The 18,221-nt window shown below is 37.7% G+C and overlaps 1 protein-coding gene across 3 annotated transcripts in view; it reads left to right on the forward strand.

Moving 5' to 3' along the window:
• Positions 1-18,221, forward strand: part of KHDRBS2 (KH RNA binding domain containing, signal transduction associated 2) — a 646,917-nt gene that overhangs the window by 432,841 nt on the left and 195,855 nt on the right. For all 3 annotated transcript variants that reach the window (XR_016233950.1, XM_089333075.1, XM_051855537.3), the window contains exon 6: positions 1,747-1,945. Coding sequence is in view for 2 of the 3 variants with exons in the window: in XM_089333075.1 (XP_089189201.1) it covers positions 1,747-1,945 (199 nt within the window). In the remaining variant the exon portion in view is untranslated. The remainder of the gene's footprint in view (positions 1-1,746; positions 1,946-18,221) is intronic.

Consider the following 18,221-nt stretch of genomic DNA (forward strand, 5'->3'; position numbering starts at 1 on the left):
CCAAGGGCAGTATTCTGAAGTAGGTGGTGTGAGTTTTGAGTTGAATTGGAGGAGAGAGCAATGGGTTAATGTGCACAGGAAAGGGCATAGCAAAAGGGAGGTAGAGTTTGGTCTGGGAAACAGGTTGCTGAGGGATGTGTCTGGGAGTCAGTTGATGAAGGAGTGGAATGAGAAACTAGACATCATGTGAGCATCATATAATTTTAGAGCAAGAGAAATATTTACAGATTCAGAAATCTACATTTTACTCATTAGAGAAAAAAAATCTGTGATTACTTTGTGAGATAGCCAGGCATTGTGAATATGGTTTGCAGTAGGGTGACCGTATGATTTATTATCCACACATGGACACTTTTGAGACTCTTAAAATGCTAAACTGAACAGGAAACTAGTACAGCAGATATAAAACTTGGACATAAGTTTGTTTTGGTTATGAGGAAATAGATGTGTGGAAGTTCAGAGAAGATAAAATAATCTTTACATCCTTTTTGTATAGATGTGTTTTTGTATTACCGTGATAACATAGAATATAGTAGTCTCAGTTGCATTGTACTTGAAGTAGGCACTGGGGCTCTGAATCTTTTGTGTTTCACCTTGCCACATTCTAAGAGTGTTCTATATATATATATATATATTAGGTTCACAACAAGTTCTCTGATAGTTTGTCTATTCATCATCTCTATAATCTATTTAAAAATTTTAAAAGCCTTACCAACATTCTTCCTCTTCACTCCTAAAAGCTCACTTTCTACACAGAAGAAAGAACCAGCTGACTTCTATTCATAGCAAAAAGCATAACCTGCATCCCTCTAATGTGGATACAGCCAAACAGTGTGATTGTTGACATCCCAATGATCATCATTTTTTTTTTCAAAGCTTTAGTGTTCCTGCTGAAAGCATTGCTTTCTAGAGGCCAACCTTTCAGACATAATAAAAAGTGAAATAACCGTGCATTTGCCCAAAGATTGCAGATAAACACTCAACCTTTCTAAAGGCCCCAAAATACCATAAAAGTTGGCTGCAACCATTTGATCTTACACTTTTAGTGCAGGTTACTTTTGTGTCAAGAACTGCAGTACAGAGTGTTCAGTCTATTCTTTTTATTGCAGAGTGCTGATGTATTCCACTAGCACTATGGTTACCATAAGAAAATACATTATGTTGGTGACTGCACCAGCTCAGGATTTACAGGCGTGGTGAAAAATTAGTGACAATGAGTTGTGATTTCAAATGACCTCAAACTTAAACTAATGTAATACTCTGAATGCTTTCATTATGGTTAGAGATCCACATTTTATTAACGTGCAGAAAGACCTTGTTTTTTGTAAATGACAACATTGCACATCACAGTCAGTGACCCCCAGTTTGGGGGAAACATAGACATACAATTGCTCTATTTCACAGATGGTCCAGTGAGTTCATGCTCTGCGGTTTGAATCCTCTCAGAAAATATGAAATATAATCAGAGTGGGATTTCTATTTTACTTTGGTTTTTTAGTTATATTGTAGATAGTATCAAAGTATTTTACAAAATTTTCAGGAGAATTAAGTCACAGTTTTTATAAAATGTGTGCTTATATGGAGGTCAGAGCAGTTTACAACTAAATGATCTCTACTACCCACATGTAGAGGGAGATAAATTTGAATTTCTTCCATTGTATGGGAACTGTGAGGTAGGAGCTTTAGCTGTTACAGCCTCTTGTCTCATCACTTGTTTCTCATCTGTTCTAACCCTCTTTCTTCTAGGGGCCGTGGGGGTGCCATTCCTCCTCCCCCACCACCTGGTCGAGGTGTTCTCACCCCTCGCGGGACCACTGTAACTCGTGGAGCTCTTCCAGTGCCCCCAGTAGCGAGAGGTGTCCCTACCCCTCGAGCCCGGGGGACCCCAACAGTGCCAGGATACAGGGCACCCCCTCCTCCATCCCATGAGGCTTATGAAGAATATGTAAGTACCTGATAAAATTGGTTGTGAGGAAGAATCAAATTGATTAATGAACAAGATAAGTCTCAAAAATAGTCACATATTATGAATATAGCAGGTAATATTTATTATGGAAAACCAATATCATTTGCAACAGAGGGTAAGAAGCACATTTAAATGAGAGCATTTTGAAAAATGTTTTCATGTTACAGGTACCATCATTGTTGTTAATGACAATTAAATAGCTTGTATTTTAAGATTCAAGTTATCTTGAGGTGTTCTTGAGAATGTTTAATCAGAAAATAATTATAAATATGATATGAACTGTCATGTTTTCAGAGAATAATCCTGAGACATAAAAAAGGCTAGCATAAAACTCAGAAATAGTTGATAAATGTAATGTGATCATATTATAAACTTTGGAGATAATACCAGGACATGTATGTGACTGGGCTTACATATCTTTCTTTCATCATGTGAAAGAAAGAAGATGGGCAAAAAGAATGCCAAAAAGCCTAGAATGAACAGAAACATCGCAATATCTCTAAGCACCCTTCTTCCTCCATCCACTGTATCTCTTGATCATTTTGTACATCCACTCTTTGGCTTTCAGTACAGGTCATCTGTATTGCACCTGTGGCACTGTATAGCAGTCCTTGTAACCATTTCTCTTTCTAGATTTCGAAACTTCTAAATAGATGAGTTTCTTATTCATTTGTGTAGCCATAGGAAGTCCACTGTAAATGTAAAATTGAATCCAATATTCAACTATGATCATCCTAAGAAACAAACTCATTTTTCCTTTAACCACTCCAGCATGCCTATCGCCAATCTAGCTGTTTCATTCAACCATTACAAACATTCTTTCCTCTAAATGTCTTCTGTGAATTACTGCTCATTAAATATAACTCTTCTAGGAGGGTTACCATCACAAGCTGAGCACTCAAATCATATAAATGCCTTAAGAATGGTCTAATAATCAGACTTCAATCCTAAAATAAAACAGTTCATAGGTGTCATGAAGAATATAGTAATATTTTGTGTGTGTTAATTTTGGGGGAAGTTATGAAATATTGCCTAATAACTGCAAGTGAAGAAAAATTAACCACAAAAATTACTTTTATTACAATAGTTGAGGTTCATCTAAAGTATCTTTTATGCATCAGGCATTGATATTTAAAACCTTAGATATTTAAGATCTTAGAATCAGAAAACATAACAATATTGTGAGCAAGTCCAGGAGTCAGAAAACAGAGGGACTGGCTCTGGTTCTGCCAACTCTTGTCTGAGACATCTACATTTCCAAAACAGGGATAATGGGATCATTTTTTATCTCTGAGTAACCTTTTAGCACCACAATCTTTATGTCCATTGCTACTATGGTGTTTTTGTCCTTCAAATAGAGGCTTGAACTATCAGATCTACTTTTTTTTTGTCAAAAGAGATTTTTTAGGTTTCTGTAGTGAACATTGTTATTAATCAAAAAGTTTACATGAGAAATATGTCCCTATGAAAGAGGACAAGATCAACAAAACAGAATTGTAACTTTTCACGTTCATTCCAACTTAAGCAGTGGGGGGGAAATCAAGAGCAAGTCTTCTATTTTAAAAGGTTTATTCTGCCTGCATCATGGAGAATGGAATATAGGGGTGGGGATGAACACAGCAGTAGAAACAGAGAAACTAGTAACTCATGGCAAAATTCTGCCACTGATAAAAATGAGGGCTTGGAGGGGGGGAAAAAGAGGTCAGATTCTGAGTGCACTGTGAAAATGATGTGTTGGATTTGGTGAATGGACAGGTATGTGTTGTATGAAAGAGACAAGGGTAAAGGATGGTCTTTCTATTTCTGATCTAAAAACTGGGTTAAATTGAGTCACCATTTATTGAAATGAGGAGTTCAAAGCAAGAAGTTAAAATTCAGTTGGAGATTCTGCTGAAGGGTATTCAGCACAGTCTGCAGCATTTCTGAATGGACAGGAATAGTGTTTCAAAACAGACAGCCTATCCTAAGATTTAAATTCCAGCTGTGTCACCAGTTGTATGACTTTATAGATAGTTTGAGGCTGGGATTTATCTTCTATGTAATGGGGGTGGTCAGTTCAGCCCCACTAGACTGTCCTGAAGATCAGATATAAATATTTTTAAGCACTGAAACATTTCTAAGTACCTATAATAATATTGGTGTTCAGTAAGACGTGGTATGTATAATGTCATAGACATTTACCTAGATTTTGTGAATCAGATGGGCATTATTGAGTACAAATAGAAGCATTTGAGCTTATTTTAGGAAAGAAAAATAACTGGCAGAGGCAGGAGTGTAACATGAATCTAAGTTCATAAATATAGTAAGAGAAGTGCTATGAAACATTAAGAAAAGTCTGGACCAAGGTACCAGAAAGCTATAAGGAGTCTCATCTCTTACTTTGATTCTGTTTGTTCCTATTATGTGTTCCTGTTCCATTCCTATCTATAGAGTTTTTGATATGTATGATCAGTGAGACTGAACACATAACAAAATATGGCCACAGTAGGGCTGCTATTGAAATAATGTCTAGCTCTAGTCACGAGCAGAAACTGTCCCTCGGGCTGTCTCCTAGTCTTGATCCAAATCTGCAGGTAGGAGAGTCATGTACAGCCAGGCTTGTCAGGTGTCCAGTACTAATCAGGCACCTATGACTGTAAGGAGGAAGTCATTAGAAATCAGGTCTGAATCCACCACTCAGTCAGCATCAACTGCAAGTGTAGGATATGAAGCTCCCACAATATAAACCTGGTTACTGGGTAACCCAACTGAAAGATAATTGTAGGAGGGCACTAGTTTTCTAACAGGAGAAATTATGATCTTGGCAGACATCTCAAAATGTATTGATGATCACATATCATTAATAATAGTTAAAAGTGTATAGATATTATTTTTGAAAAACTTTGTTATGCTTTATTAAAACCTGTCATGTGTGTTTTACTTATTTTTTTTTCCTAAAAAAAGTATTTAACAAGTGCATACAATCTGTACTGTATGGCTGATAAGCTGCTGTCAGCAGTCATTGAAGTACATAGTACCAAGCCCAGATTAGCACTCAAGAGCTGCTACTCCTTGTTCTAATTTTAGAACATTGATTCCTCTGTAAAGGGTAAGAAAAACAAAAGTTTAAGTGTCTCAATAACAAAATGATAGCGCCCTGCTGAGTTGATGGTGAAAATCTCAAAGAAGTTCTTAACTCTCAGGTAAAATTTCTTAGAAAAGGTTCCCTTTGTTATAAATCACACTAAGAGTCAATTCACTGTTCAGAGTTCTTTCTGCCCTGCTGAGGCTCAGCATTAACATTCTGACCACATGGAATATATATAGGTAATCAAATCCACTCCTTGCAGCTGGCCTGACAAGAAAGCGCTTACTGTAATTGAGATTTCTGTTTAAAGCCATCATTAGTGTTAGCTGAGTCTTAAAAAAAAAGTGAATTTTAGTTTAATTGTTATGCACTTTAACTCAGAATTTAAATATTTTAAAGCTTCTTTTTACAGACTGTCTGCTAAAAACACATTTACATTTTACAGATCCGTCATCCTGATTGAAGTTGATTTGTAGAATTGAAAGTGAATTTCAACAAAAAGTCCCATGCATCCAAATATTAAGCTTATCAATCCATCAGTGGAAGAGTCAACCAAAAATTTCCAATACATGATTCACTTAATCGCATGATAGCACCATCAACTAGTCTACTCTTTTAGTAGATGCGGAAACTGAGCTTGGAACTGAAGCTTGCATTCGTGTTCTTTCCACAGCCTCAGCACTTTATTTTGTGTTTCCCTTCAGTAAAGAACCCCACACACATCTACGATCCTTTGCACACCATAGTCTCATCAACACCAATCTGTGTTTGAGTCATCTCAGCAATGTCCTGTACATCTCACTAGTCCTGCACAAACAGTTCCAATTACAGGGATTTCAGGGGCATACAGATTGCGGTACAGGACACCGAATCTACTATAAAAAGCATGCCATCTAGTGGGAGAGACAAGGTTAAACCACCAATTAACATATACTATACATTTGTTATTTAGGTCTCTTAGGTTACTCTTCTATCAGAAAAGTCATTATGCTCTTACCTTCTGCTACTTACAAGATTTCATACATGCTAAAGTCAGAGACTATTTCTTAATATAGCTTATCTTTGCAGCTCTAGGCTTTGATGATAGGAATTGAGTTGAATGTAGTTATATTTTTGGAATAATGTTATACAAGGCTACTTCAAAAAGTTCATGGAAATGGAATTTTAAGTTTATTTTGGTATACTTTTTTAAAAACCATGCACATTTGTTTTCTAAAAAAAGCTCAGGGAAGAAGCATATTATGAAAAATCTATGTAAGCATTTCAAAAATGTTTTACACCAAAATAAACATATTTTAATTCCATTTTCCACAAACTTTTTGAAATACACTTGTACATATTTTATTTAAATATTAAATGAGTAGTAATAGAATATAGCTTTTATTGAGTGCCAAACAGAAACTGTGCATGCTCCAGTAAAGGGAATTATCACTGATGGCTATGGATGTTTTAGAAAACCTCTAAGATGGTGAAGAAAACAATCACACAGACCAGTAGAATAGCTGTAACTTTGAGAAATGAAGAGAAAAGTGCAGATGCTGCATGTAAAGGAGATGGTGAGGCAAAACCTGACAGGGGACCTTTTAAAGAAAATCAGTTTTTAAAAAGCAAAATTCATTTTCATGGAGTCTGCATTGTGGCATAGCAGGTAAAGTCACTGCCTGCAATGCTGGCATTTTATATGGGTGGCAGTTCAAGTCCTGGCTGCTCCACTTTCAATCTACCTCCATGCTAGTAAACCTGGGAAAACAGCAGAAGATGGCCCAGGTACTTAGGTCCCTGTCACCCATGGGGGAGAACAGGATGGAGTTCCAGGCTCTAGGCTTCAGCCTGGCCCAGCACTGGCTGTTGCAGCCATTTGGGGAGTGAACCAGCAGATGGAAGATACCTCTCTCTCTCTCTCTCCTACTTTCCCTCTCTCCCTCTCTCTTTATAACTCCACCTTTCAAATAAAATGAAAATAAATTTTAAAAAGATTTATTTTTAAAAAAGATTCATTTATTTTATTTGAAGGGCAGACACACAGAGTGAAAGAGAGAGAAAGAAAGAGATACTCTACCCGGGTTCACTCCCCAGATGCCCACAATAGCCAGGGCTGGGCCAGGTGGAAGCCAGGAGCCCAGAAGTCTATTTGGGTCTCCCATATGGGTGACAGGACATGAAGTACTACCTAAGGTGCACCTAGGCAAGAAGTTGAATCAGGAGTGCAGAGCTGGGACTCAAACCAGTTACTTCAGGGTGGGATATGACAGACAGTCCAAGTGAACAACCTAACCACTGCATCATATTCCTGCAAATTTATCTAGAATAATTTGGTAACACACAGCATTCATTAAAAAAAAAAGTAGGAAACATTGTAGAAGAAAATAAATGGGGGTTCCTTCCTCCCTTCGGAGAAAGGTGCCTCCCTCATTGATGGCCTGTTCCTTCCGCTGGGGTCTTGTTCACCAGGATCTTTCATTTAGATTGTTTTTTGCCACCGTGTCATGGCTTTCCATGCCTGTGAGACGCTCATGGACCTTTTAGCCAGATCCGAATGCCCCAAGGGTTGATTCTGAGGCAGGAGTGCTGCCATTCTTTGAGTCTGCTGTGTGTCCTGCTTCCCCCACAGGATCATTCTCTCCCTTTTAATTCTATCCTTCATTATTTGCTTACACTGGTCTTATTTGTGAAATCTCATCGACATATACCCTATCTTTTTGATCGGTTATGTTTGGTAAACTCAAGGGGCTTCCATAGCCTAGACAGCTCATAGCAAGAGTCTCGGGTGATTGCTTACATCATAAATAAGAGTGCCTATTGTTAAATCAACAACGGGAGTCACTGGGTACATGCTCCCCACGTAGGATCTTTGTCCTTAATGTGTTTTACCATGAAACTTAAAAACAACACTACTAGTTGAACAATACTCTATACCTTGTGCGGTTGTGTGAGGGCAGCCTGTTGAAATCCTTGCTTAGTGTATACTAAGTTGATCTTCTGTATGTGAAGGTAATTGAAAATGAAGGGCGGGATTGGAGAGGGAGTGGGAGAGGGGAGGCCGCGGGAGGGAGGGAGGTTGGGGGGGGAAGCCACAACAATACAAAAGTTGCACTTTGTAAATTCACATTTATTAAATAAAAAAAAAAGAAAAGAAATGGAATTACAAATGAACTCAGAGGTTTTGGTTGTAACTTCACTTATAATAAAAAGGCAACTTACAGTTTCTGAGCAGATGATAAACGAAAGTTTGGGAGAATTTTTATAATTCTCAATTGTTTAAGATGGATGGGGGAAAGAACAAAGCAAGAGGAGATGATTTAGGGAACTAATAGTGAGAGTTACTAAGATGTGGCCTTAGCTGTGAGAATAGGAACAGGATTAAAGGAGTCAATGCAAAAGATAAAGTTAATGATGAAAACAAAAGGGTGTGATGGCAAGTGGATGTGGGAAGGCTCAGGTATATTTGTATATGGGAAGGTGGGTTAGGGAAGAGGAACAAGAGGCAGGGCTGTACGGGGAGGGGTGAGCAGGGAAAGACTTATTTTAAGCTAAAGACACTCCCTTCCAAGGCTCGGGCAGGTTTCTAACACATGTGCCCACATGGTCATCTCTTCTTTGTGGAAAAGGGGTTTTTTACCTGCAATTACTTGAGATTGTGTCCCCACCTGTCATACTTGCTCTGCATCAGGTGCTGATAGGTGCAACATTGTTATTTATGAGATTTTGCTAAGTAGTTTGTGCTGGAATTCTATTAAGTTCATGCTTAGTGGAATATTTCTATTTTTGTGATTTAAGTATTGCTATTATTTTGTTGTAAAAATGATTCCATCAATGCTTTCACCATATCACTTGGTGTTGTGATACAAGTATTCATGGACAGAGGTCTCAGTAGTATTTGATTGTGAATCCTAGCACTGATGAATGAAGGATGTGGTTATTGGAAGAGAAACAAAGTTTGAATTGTCAGACCTGGATCCATTCTATGGAAAATTTCATTATCATTTGCAGCGCCATATAAAAGACTTGATGGTGTTTTTTCCAAATTTTATGGAAATTCTAATAGTCTATAAATAACTAGCAATAAAGTGTGAAATGGAGAGAAACTTTTCAAAGCTATCAATGACAGCATTTTTTTCTGTCTAGCATGCTAAATATAAGACCCTGATTTTCTTTCTGCTATATAGAAAATATTGAAATTGATCAAAGATGATGCCTATAAAAAGTAGGTCAAAGTATAGAGGTATGTTAACTAATGAAACAAAAATTCTATATTGTTTTCTGGATTTTGTGATGTTTATAGTATTTCAGCTTTTAAAAATGTATGGTTGGTTGTGGTTACTTTTATCATTCAAAATATTCACTTTCAGGGCTGGCGCCGCGGCTCACTAGGCTAATCCTCCGCCTAGCGGCGCCGGCACACCGGGTTCTAGTCCCGGTCGGGGCGCCGGATTCTGTCCCGGTTGCCCCTCTTCCAGGCCAGCCCTCTGCTGTGGCCAGGGAGTGCAGTGGAGGATGGCCCAGGTGCTTGGGCCCTGCACCCCATGGGAGACCAGGAAAAGCACCTGGCTCCTGGCTCCTGCCATCGGATCAGCGCGGTGCGCCGGCCGCAGCGCGCCGGCCGCGGCAGCCATTGGAGGGTGAACCAACGGCAAAGGAAGACCTTTCTCTCTCTGTCTCTCTCTCTCACTGTCCACTCTGCCTGTCAAAAAAAAAAAAAAATTAAAAAAAATATTCACTTTCATGCTCTTTGTATTCATAATTTTATGATGTTTACTTTAAAGGATTAGTACAAATTTGTATAATTTTCAGGGCCCACAAACTCTGGGGTCTGTAGATGAAAATAATGGAAGCAAATATAAGGACACCAAGCAGGGAGAGTTTGTTTACAGAAAAAAATTGATGGCGCAATCTTCATTTCTAGGATGAAAAGTCTGTTCTGACGCTGTTGAAACATGTGTTCTGCCTTGTGGAAATGCTGTCCTTTTAACAAAAAGGCTGTGAGAGAGAATTGCGTGTGCTGAGAACGGCTCACAGTTGCTGGAAGTGCTGTCAGAACGTCACACCCTCTGAAAACACACTGATAACACATATTTTCTAAATACATACTCTTGTAAGTCATATGTTGGTGAAGCTTTTAGAAACCTATGAAAATAAGCAAAACAAAAACATCACAAATACACAAAACAGTTTCTAGTTTCCAAGCAGTTTGATTTATTTTTAAATTACTTCATGTTTTTCTCCAATGGTTAATACCAAGACATTCAGGAAGTTTAACAGGGTACAACAAAGCAAGAGGATTTTTAATTAAAATTCAGTTCAATGCTACCTGAGGAATTTGGACCCAGTGTAATCAATCATGTTAACCCAATTCATAAAATGCATTTTGACAAATTTTTGAGATGTTTCTCTTTTCATCAGTCTTAACTAAGCCTATTGGCATTCCAGCCCATTCTGTCATCTAATTCAGCCTCTGAGGCAGCCTACCAGTAACAATGAGAGAACTAGAAAATTCACTGAGAAATCAATAGTCCTTAAAAGTTCCACAAATGAGTTCAGGCTACCAACCTTCAGTTTCATGTGTATGGAACATTTTTTGACAGGAGAGGGAAATAAGTATTAAATGATAATTGAAATCAATTCTTGTGCCATTTTTGTGGAAGGAAAGATTATGAGACTGATCTATAATGCATTTTGAGGGGAGCCACGACTGGAGGTTTTCTGTGCAATAGCCAAGAGCCTTCATCCAAAGAAGGGAGTTTTTATTAGAGTTTCTAGATTGGATATTTGTATTCCATTAAGCATTCTTGTTTGTGCTTCATGCTCTAGGCTCCTCTTATTAGAGACTAATTTACCAGAATGCATTGCAGCATTTTGTTTCTTGAAATGTAGCTAATATTTAAAATAACCGAAACATGCAAGGTTAATGAAATGCATTGTGAAACTATAGAGTGGACAGAATACTACTGTGGTTCAAATGTTCATTGAAAGTTAGAGGCATTTAAGTACTATTAAATACTAAATTATTTCCCCCAACGAATGCAAAATGTCATCTTTAAAAGTTGTGCTCATTCTTCTTCTGCAGTTAAAGTTTGAGCAAGCCATTCTTCTTCTAGCCTTATGGTCTAGATGTTTAAGCTATTTTGGAAAAGATGCAAATTCTTTTCCTGGCTACACACTCAGGATTGCATTCAAACCTACACCTAATGATTACCATGATGACTAATGTTTTCTGTTATACAAAGAAGAAAATAGGTTTCCTCTCTGTGCTTTTCTGACATGGTTGTTAGCTTCTAAAAGAATTGTATCATAAAATATTTTAAAGTTTCCTCTAGACTCTGTTGGGAAGAAAATTCCATGATCTTTTTATGGTATCTGCTATAGACAAGGGGAGCAGAATGGCGCCTAAAACACAGGACTTCTGTCTTGCCTAAGGGAATTCTGTTGTTGTTTTTTTTTTTTTCTGTAACATTATTAGTATATTTTAGCTTCTATTCTTTTATGTCTTTTGTTCATACATGTAGTTCAAGGTTTATAAATGAAAGTGAGTTGAGACTTACTTTATTTCTATAAGTGTGTTCCTAAAAGGTTGTGCTGGGTACAAATTAATACATTTTATATCATTTTTTCTTCTGAATTGATTATCATTTTGACAATTGTATCCTCACTGAAAAAATTACTACCATATTTAGGGTAAGAAACCATACATAAGAATCCTAAACTTTGTTTTTTTTCTTTTTTTTTTTTTTTTTTCATCTTTTCTGGTTAAAAGCATTGTTCAACTTGCTTTAACAACACCACCGTTAACAATTTTCTGGCAAAGAAAACTTAATGAAATCCCAATTGTCTAAATAGGTTCTCGCTTTCTTGGCAGAGAGCCGAGCAGGAATAGTTACATTTGAGTCCTTTTCCACATGTTGATTCTTTTATATGGATTCCTGATTCAGTGGAAAGTGACACTGACACAGATCAGTGTGATTACTTTGTATAATGTGAGCCAAAAGCTTTTACCAGGGAAGCTGCAAATATTCTTTCCAAAGCTTTTAATATTCTCAATATTTGAATTAAAATTTTCCTGCATGTTGAAGATGGAAAACTGTACCTTCTCATTCCATGAAACCTAACCTAGATCAGTCTGACAGAGCAAGCACACGGTGAGGGCGTGGTTGAACTCCTCTGCCTGAGATTTCTGAGGCCCACGTTGAGTTCTGGGATGATGTATTCAGCTGATTTGCATAGAACAAAGTGACAGTGGCTGACCAATCTGTTTGCTCATACCCCAGATCTGATTTGTTGGTACTTGAGCCGTACTAGTTATTAACTCTTGCACCACTTCCATACTGGTGAAATTTAGCATAGCAGATTTCCCAAATAGATAAGTCAATTAAATTTAGAGATGAGGAGCATTCTTTAACTAATCCTTTTGGATAGCTGTCTAAACCAAATGGGTTCACTGTACTACAATCTCTTGTGGTTATGGTTTGAGCTGCTCACACTTGTGACATCAAGAAGTACAGTATCATGAATAAAAATAAATTATATGAACACGCAAGAGAAAAGAATCCTAAAATTATGTAGGAAGTAAGGTTAGGGGCAACTTTGTGGTTCTTAATATATTACAAATTGCTATGTGAATTGATTTGCTTCGATTTAAATTATTATTGAATACCCATTGTATATTATTGTAATTGTCAGAGGCAGAGACAATGAGGGATAAAAGCATGGCCATCTTTACTGGATGTCAATTATATATTAGGACTTTGACATGTATGATCTTACAACAATAATAAAAGGTGAGAGATACAGTCCTTGTTCTTCTATTAAGGAGTTTGAGAATCCGATAGAGAGAAAAATGTAGCCTGTCTGGTAGCAGAGCCAGACAGATCTGTCTTCAAAGCTAACACCTTGTTAGATATAAAGATGTAAAGGCAAAGGCCATGGCTTTAAAAGGGCACTAGATAATATACTTGGACATAAAACAAAACTCACATGCATAGGACAAAGTGTAATTTATGAAGCGTGAACTCCAGACCTTGTTAATAGATATGTGCTGATATTTTCCTGACCTACCTCTTAAGTTAGGTATAAAATAATTTTAGCGCCAGCCTTTAAACTAAACCTGTGTTGTTTTTATTTCCTTTGCTTTCAGTCGGAAAAGTCAAAGAACTGATTAGGTCTAGTGCTATCTATTTGATATTGGAAACATGTAGAAATTTGGAGAAAAGGCAACTCACTAATCTTCAACTTTATAGTGTTGAAGAAAAAGACTAGGGCAGTTAGCTTTATATTCTACTTCTTTGGAAATCCAGAATATTAGCAGTTGCAACAAAAATTACAAAGGTAAAAATGATAGAAGTATTGATATAGTTAACTATTCATTATGACCCACACATTCTATAAACTTCTATACATTCAGCATTTAAGTTTACAATGTATCAGTCCCATTTTATAACTGGGGAAACTGAGGTTTATGGTTAATTAGTAGCCCCAACATTTGCCAGCAAGTAAGTGACCATGCTAGTTTTCTTAAGTTTGATTTCCAGAATGTGCTTACAGTCTCTGAGCTGTAACAATGAAATAGCTATGGCACAAACTGGAAATCCTTTTAAACTAAACGTTATCTGTATTATTTTGTTTCCACTCAGAAAAGCTAAAGTGTTTGTCTATGTGCTTTACACATACAGGCTCAAGTCATTTTCTTGGCACCTGTGTGAGTTAAATATGATCACTGCCTTTGATAGGAAAATTTACACACAGAGAGGGTGAGTGGCTTAGCCAATATCATGCAGGTAACCAGTAGCACAGTTGGGATTTAAAACCAAGTAGTCAAATTCCAGTTCTGGGGAAGTCAGTGAATGCATTCCTTCAACATTTGGTTGCACATGATACTAAAGGAAAATTAATACAGAGCCATATTTGAAAGCACTACCTCTTAATTTTACTGAGATTGCAATGAACAAATATAGTACTAATACCATCTAATGTGTTAAAGTGCTCATATTAAGTGTGAAAAATGATCATATAGTTAAGTGTCAAAGTATCACATAAATAAGACCAAGTGTCTCATAATAACAATAGATAAAATTAAAAAAGGAGAATGTTGCAACATGGGAAACAATCCACACAGCAGACTCAGAATGACAAGCTCCCTAAGCAGCACTCTGACCTCAGAATCAGCCCTTATGGCATTTCGGAACTGGCTGAAAAGCCCATGAGTGCATTTCAGGCATGGAAAGCCAAGATACTGTGGCAAAAAATGATCTACATGAAGGATCTTTGTGAGTGAGATACCGATGGAAAGAAGGGGCCATCAAAGAAGGATGTACTTTTCTCTGAAGGAAGGAGAGAACTTCCACTTTGCTCATGGCCCTGTATAAATACTGACGGAGTTTGTGGGCTCAAAAGGATTCCATAGCTTTGGTAGCTCATGCCAAGAGCCTAGGGTGATCACTGACGTCATAAATAAGGGTGTTGGCCAGCGCCTCGGCTCACTAGGCTAATCCTCCGCCTAGCGGCGCCGGCACACCGGGTTCTAGTCCCGGTCGGAGCGCCGGATTCTGTCCCGGTTGCCCCTCTTCCAGGCCAGCTCTCTGCTGTGGCCAGGGAGTGCAGTGGAGGATGGCCCAGGTGCTTGGGCCCTGCACCCCATGGGAGACCAGGAAAAGCACCTGGCTCCTGGCTCCTGCCATCGGATCAGCGTGGTGCGCCAGCCGCAGCACGCCAGGCGCGGCGGCCATTGGAGGGTGAACCAACGGCAAAGGAAGACCTTTCTCTCTGTCTCTCTCTCTCTCTCACTGTCCACTCTGCCTGTCAAAAAATAAATAAATAAATAAATAAAAATTAAAAAAAATAAATAAGAGTGTCAATTGTTAAATCAACAACAGGAGTCACTGTGCACTTACTCCCTATGTAGGATCTCTGTCCTTAATGAGTCATACTATGAGAATTAACTGTAAAACTTGTTTCAAACAGTACTTTTTACTTTGTGTGTGCGTGCAAATTGTTGAAATCTTTACTTAGGATAGAGTTGATCTTCTTTATATAAAGATAATTAAAATTAATCTTAATGAAGAATGGGATGGGAAAGGGAGTAGGAGGTGGGACAGGAATGGGAGCAGTGGTTATAGGGGGAAGAAACTCTATATTCCTAAAGCTATACCTATGAAACCTATAAAACATGTATTCATTCAATAAAAGCTTCCTTAAAAAAAAAAAAAAAAAAAAAAAAAAAAAAAAAAAAAAAAAAAAACAAGGTCTTGTGTACAGGGGGAGCTTGAAAGATTAGTTGGGGCAAAAGTAATTAAATAATAAAATAGCTTGGAAAAATAGTTCTTGGAAAAAAATTTGGTTTTAAGTTGATTGCTATTAGGGGCAGATTAAAGATTTCTGAGACATCTAGAAAATCAGTGCATCTGGGCTGGTGTGTAGTGTAGTGGGTAAAGCTGTGCATGTGGCTCCAGCAAACCATATGGGTCCCAGTTTGAGTGCTGGCTACTCCACTTCTGATACGGCTCCTTGCTAATGTACCTGAGAAAGCAGTAAAAGACAGCCCACGTACTTGGGCCTCTGCACCCACATAGGAGATTCTGGCTACTGGCTTCAGTCTGGCCCAGCCCTGGCCATTGTGGCCATTTGGGTAGTGAACCCACAGATGAAAGATCTCTTTCTCTCTCTGCACCACCTCCCCCATCCCACGCCTGTAACTCTGCCTTTGAAGTAAAATAAATAAATCTTTTTTAAAAAAATCAGTACTTTATGAAGAGTAAAGAGCTTATGCAGGACTTGAATTCCACTAGACTGGAATAGGGAGACACAAGAGAGTAGAAGCAGAAACAGAAGACAAGTAGAAGAGAGAACCATGGTAAATCTTATGGAAGAAAGTAAATAATTTGGGCTGAATTTTGGAACTAACTCTAGAATTTTGGCTATTGTGCAAGACATTTTAGGTAATCCAAAAATAAAAATTCTATTGTATATGTGTATGACACATTTTTACTATAAATCTTTTGTCTCCATTCATCTATAACATGATAAAGGCTTTAGTTAGGAAATATTTTAAATAATTGTGAAGATCACACTCTGTAATGAGATTTTGGAAATAAAATTTAGAGGAAAAATAATATTCATATTTTATGACAAGTAAAATAATATATTGTAATTATATAATGCCTACGGGTTTCTTTTCAACCAAATTCTTGAACCACTTTCTAAAGAGGTGTTTAAAACATAATGTCACTATAACACAGAGGTTTTTACACTACTTTTTTTAGAGGCATCCATCTGTCAAAGGCAATTTTAGCCCTTGCTCCAGTTGCATAATAGTGAGGAACAAGGTTTGTGTTCTTGTAAAATAGTTTGCAATTTTGTTATTTGTTACAAATCACTTTTTGGTTTGCAGAACCTCTGCAGCTCCTCAAGGGAGCAGTATGGATCCGTGTGTGCCTTAACCCCTGGCAGCAATGAACACAGGCTGTCAGTGGAGAAAACGGGGCCCACAGGCAAAGGGGCTAAGGCAGCCCCGGGGCTAAGAACAGCCCGGACTCCTGGCTCCTGAAAAGGTTCCCTTTCTTTCACACATCCTCTGCAGAGTTTTCTGCTTCCTCTCAGGAAAACATTTAAAAGAACCTCTCTAGAAATTATGGGATTCTCTCTTTCCCAAACTATTTTCTAGATGTTTTCAGCCTCTCTGATTTCCTACCATTCTTTCTATTCCTTAGACCAGAACCAGGACATCCGGACAGCTGGAGAGGTGGGCGGTCCAGGGTGGAGGCTGGCAGTCTGCCTGTAAAGACGCAGGCTGTAAGCCTGTTTGCCTTTCAGGGTAACACAGTCTCTCATCACTACTTGGCCGTTGTAACACCAACGCAATATGTGAATGATTGAGAGTGACTATCTTCTAGGAAAGCTTTCTAAAACAAAGTGGCAGGGTCAGCTTAGGCCCATAGGCCATTGTTTGGCAATCTCTGGTCTAATGTATAGTGTCGACAGTATTTTGGTCTCATAACAGATGATCAGAACCAATTGTACAAGGAACGTATTTCTCTAATGGTGACAAAAGGTAGCCCCTGGAATTTTAACTTTACTGAATTACCTGAGGCTACTTACTTCCTTTTCTCATAGGGGCTACATGTCAAAGAAGAGGGACAAAACATTATATTAAATCATGTCAAATTTCTTCCATCAGTTCTCAAAGGTGACAGTTTGCATAGAATTATTTTCATTTCAAATCCCTCCTGCCCTTTTAATTTAAAGATATGTATGTGCTGCTGCACACTGCCAAATTACTCACTACAACAACGGAATACCATTAAAGAAAAAAAAAAATCTCATTTCCAGCAGAGCTTCTGAAGGCTAGGTGATGGAGGCACAGTGCAGGTGAGTGTCTTGCTAAATGATAAATGAGCTTGCATCCTCATATTTTTTAGAAGAATGTAGGTACAGTAATACCAATATTCTATAAAGCTACCTACTTCTGATGATAAATTCTCCTGTGTCACCTCACTGGTAGTGCTATGTCCCTGCCATTTGTAATAATCTAGTATTGTAAGCTACTGTCAGATAAATATTCACACAAGTGCACTACTTGTTTTCTTCTGAAAGAACCTGTTAGCCATCAGGCTTTAGACAGACTCAAATTTAATGCATCCTTTAAAAAATGTATTTGGCAGTAAAAATGTTGTGGAAATTGATCTTGTTATAAAATTTAGCACCTTAGATTTGACATTAAGGCCACTTAGAGACTTTAGCAATCAGTAAGGCAGAGAAGGAACAAGCGAATTTCAAGGTAATGGTTCAGAGGCCGTAAAGTGAGAAATTGGAACACGTTGTGAAACCTAATCTTTCAAGTTGGTCATTTATTTGTCAACTATTCCTGCCCCAGGATGCTCCACATATACAAACAAACAAATAAATAATGCCTTCCTCGCTGACAGGTTTCTTCTTCTTCTTCTTCTTTTTTTTTTTTTAATCCGAGGAGAATATACCTGAGTCTGATTCCCACAACTTCACAGAAGATCAGCAGGAAAAAAATCAAAAGCATATAGCAAAATGATTACAAATAAAAGAATATAATTTTAAGCATCAAATAAAGCTATTATTAAATATAACATAAGAGTTATAGTCAAATCTAGTTGGGCTTCAGAAATAAAGCAATGTAGAAGTAAATAGTATAGTGATGGAAAATATAATTGTCAATTTAATAGGAACCTA

The sequence above is a fragment of the Oryctolagus cuniculus genome, chromosome 5 (genome assembly GCF_051225735.1).
Source record: "Oryctolagus cuniculus isolate XC-2025 breed Fujian yellow rabbit chromosome 5, ASM5122573v1, whole genome shotgun sequence".
Classification (NCBI taxonomy): domain Eukaryota; kingdom Metazoa; phylum Chordata; class Mammalia; order Lagomorpha; family Leporidae; genus Oryctolagus; species Oryctolagus cuniculus.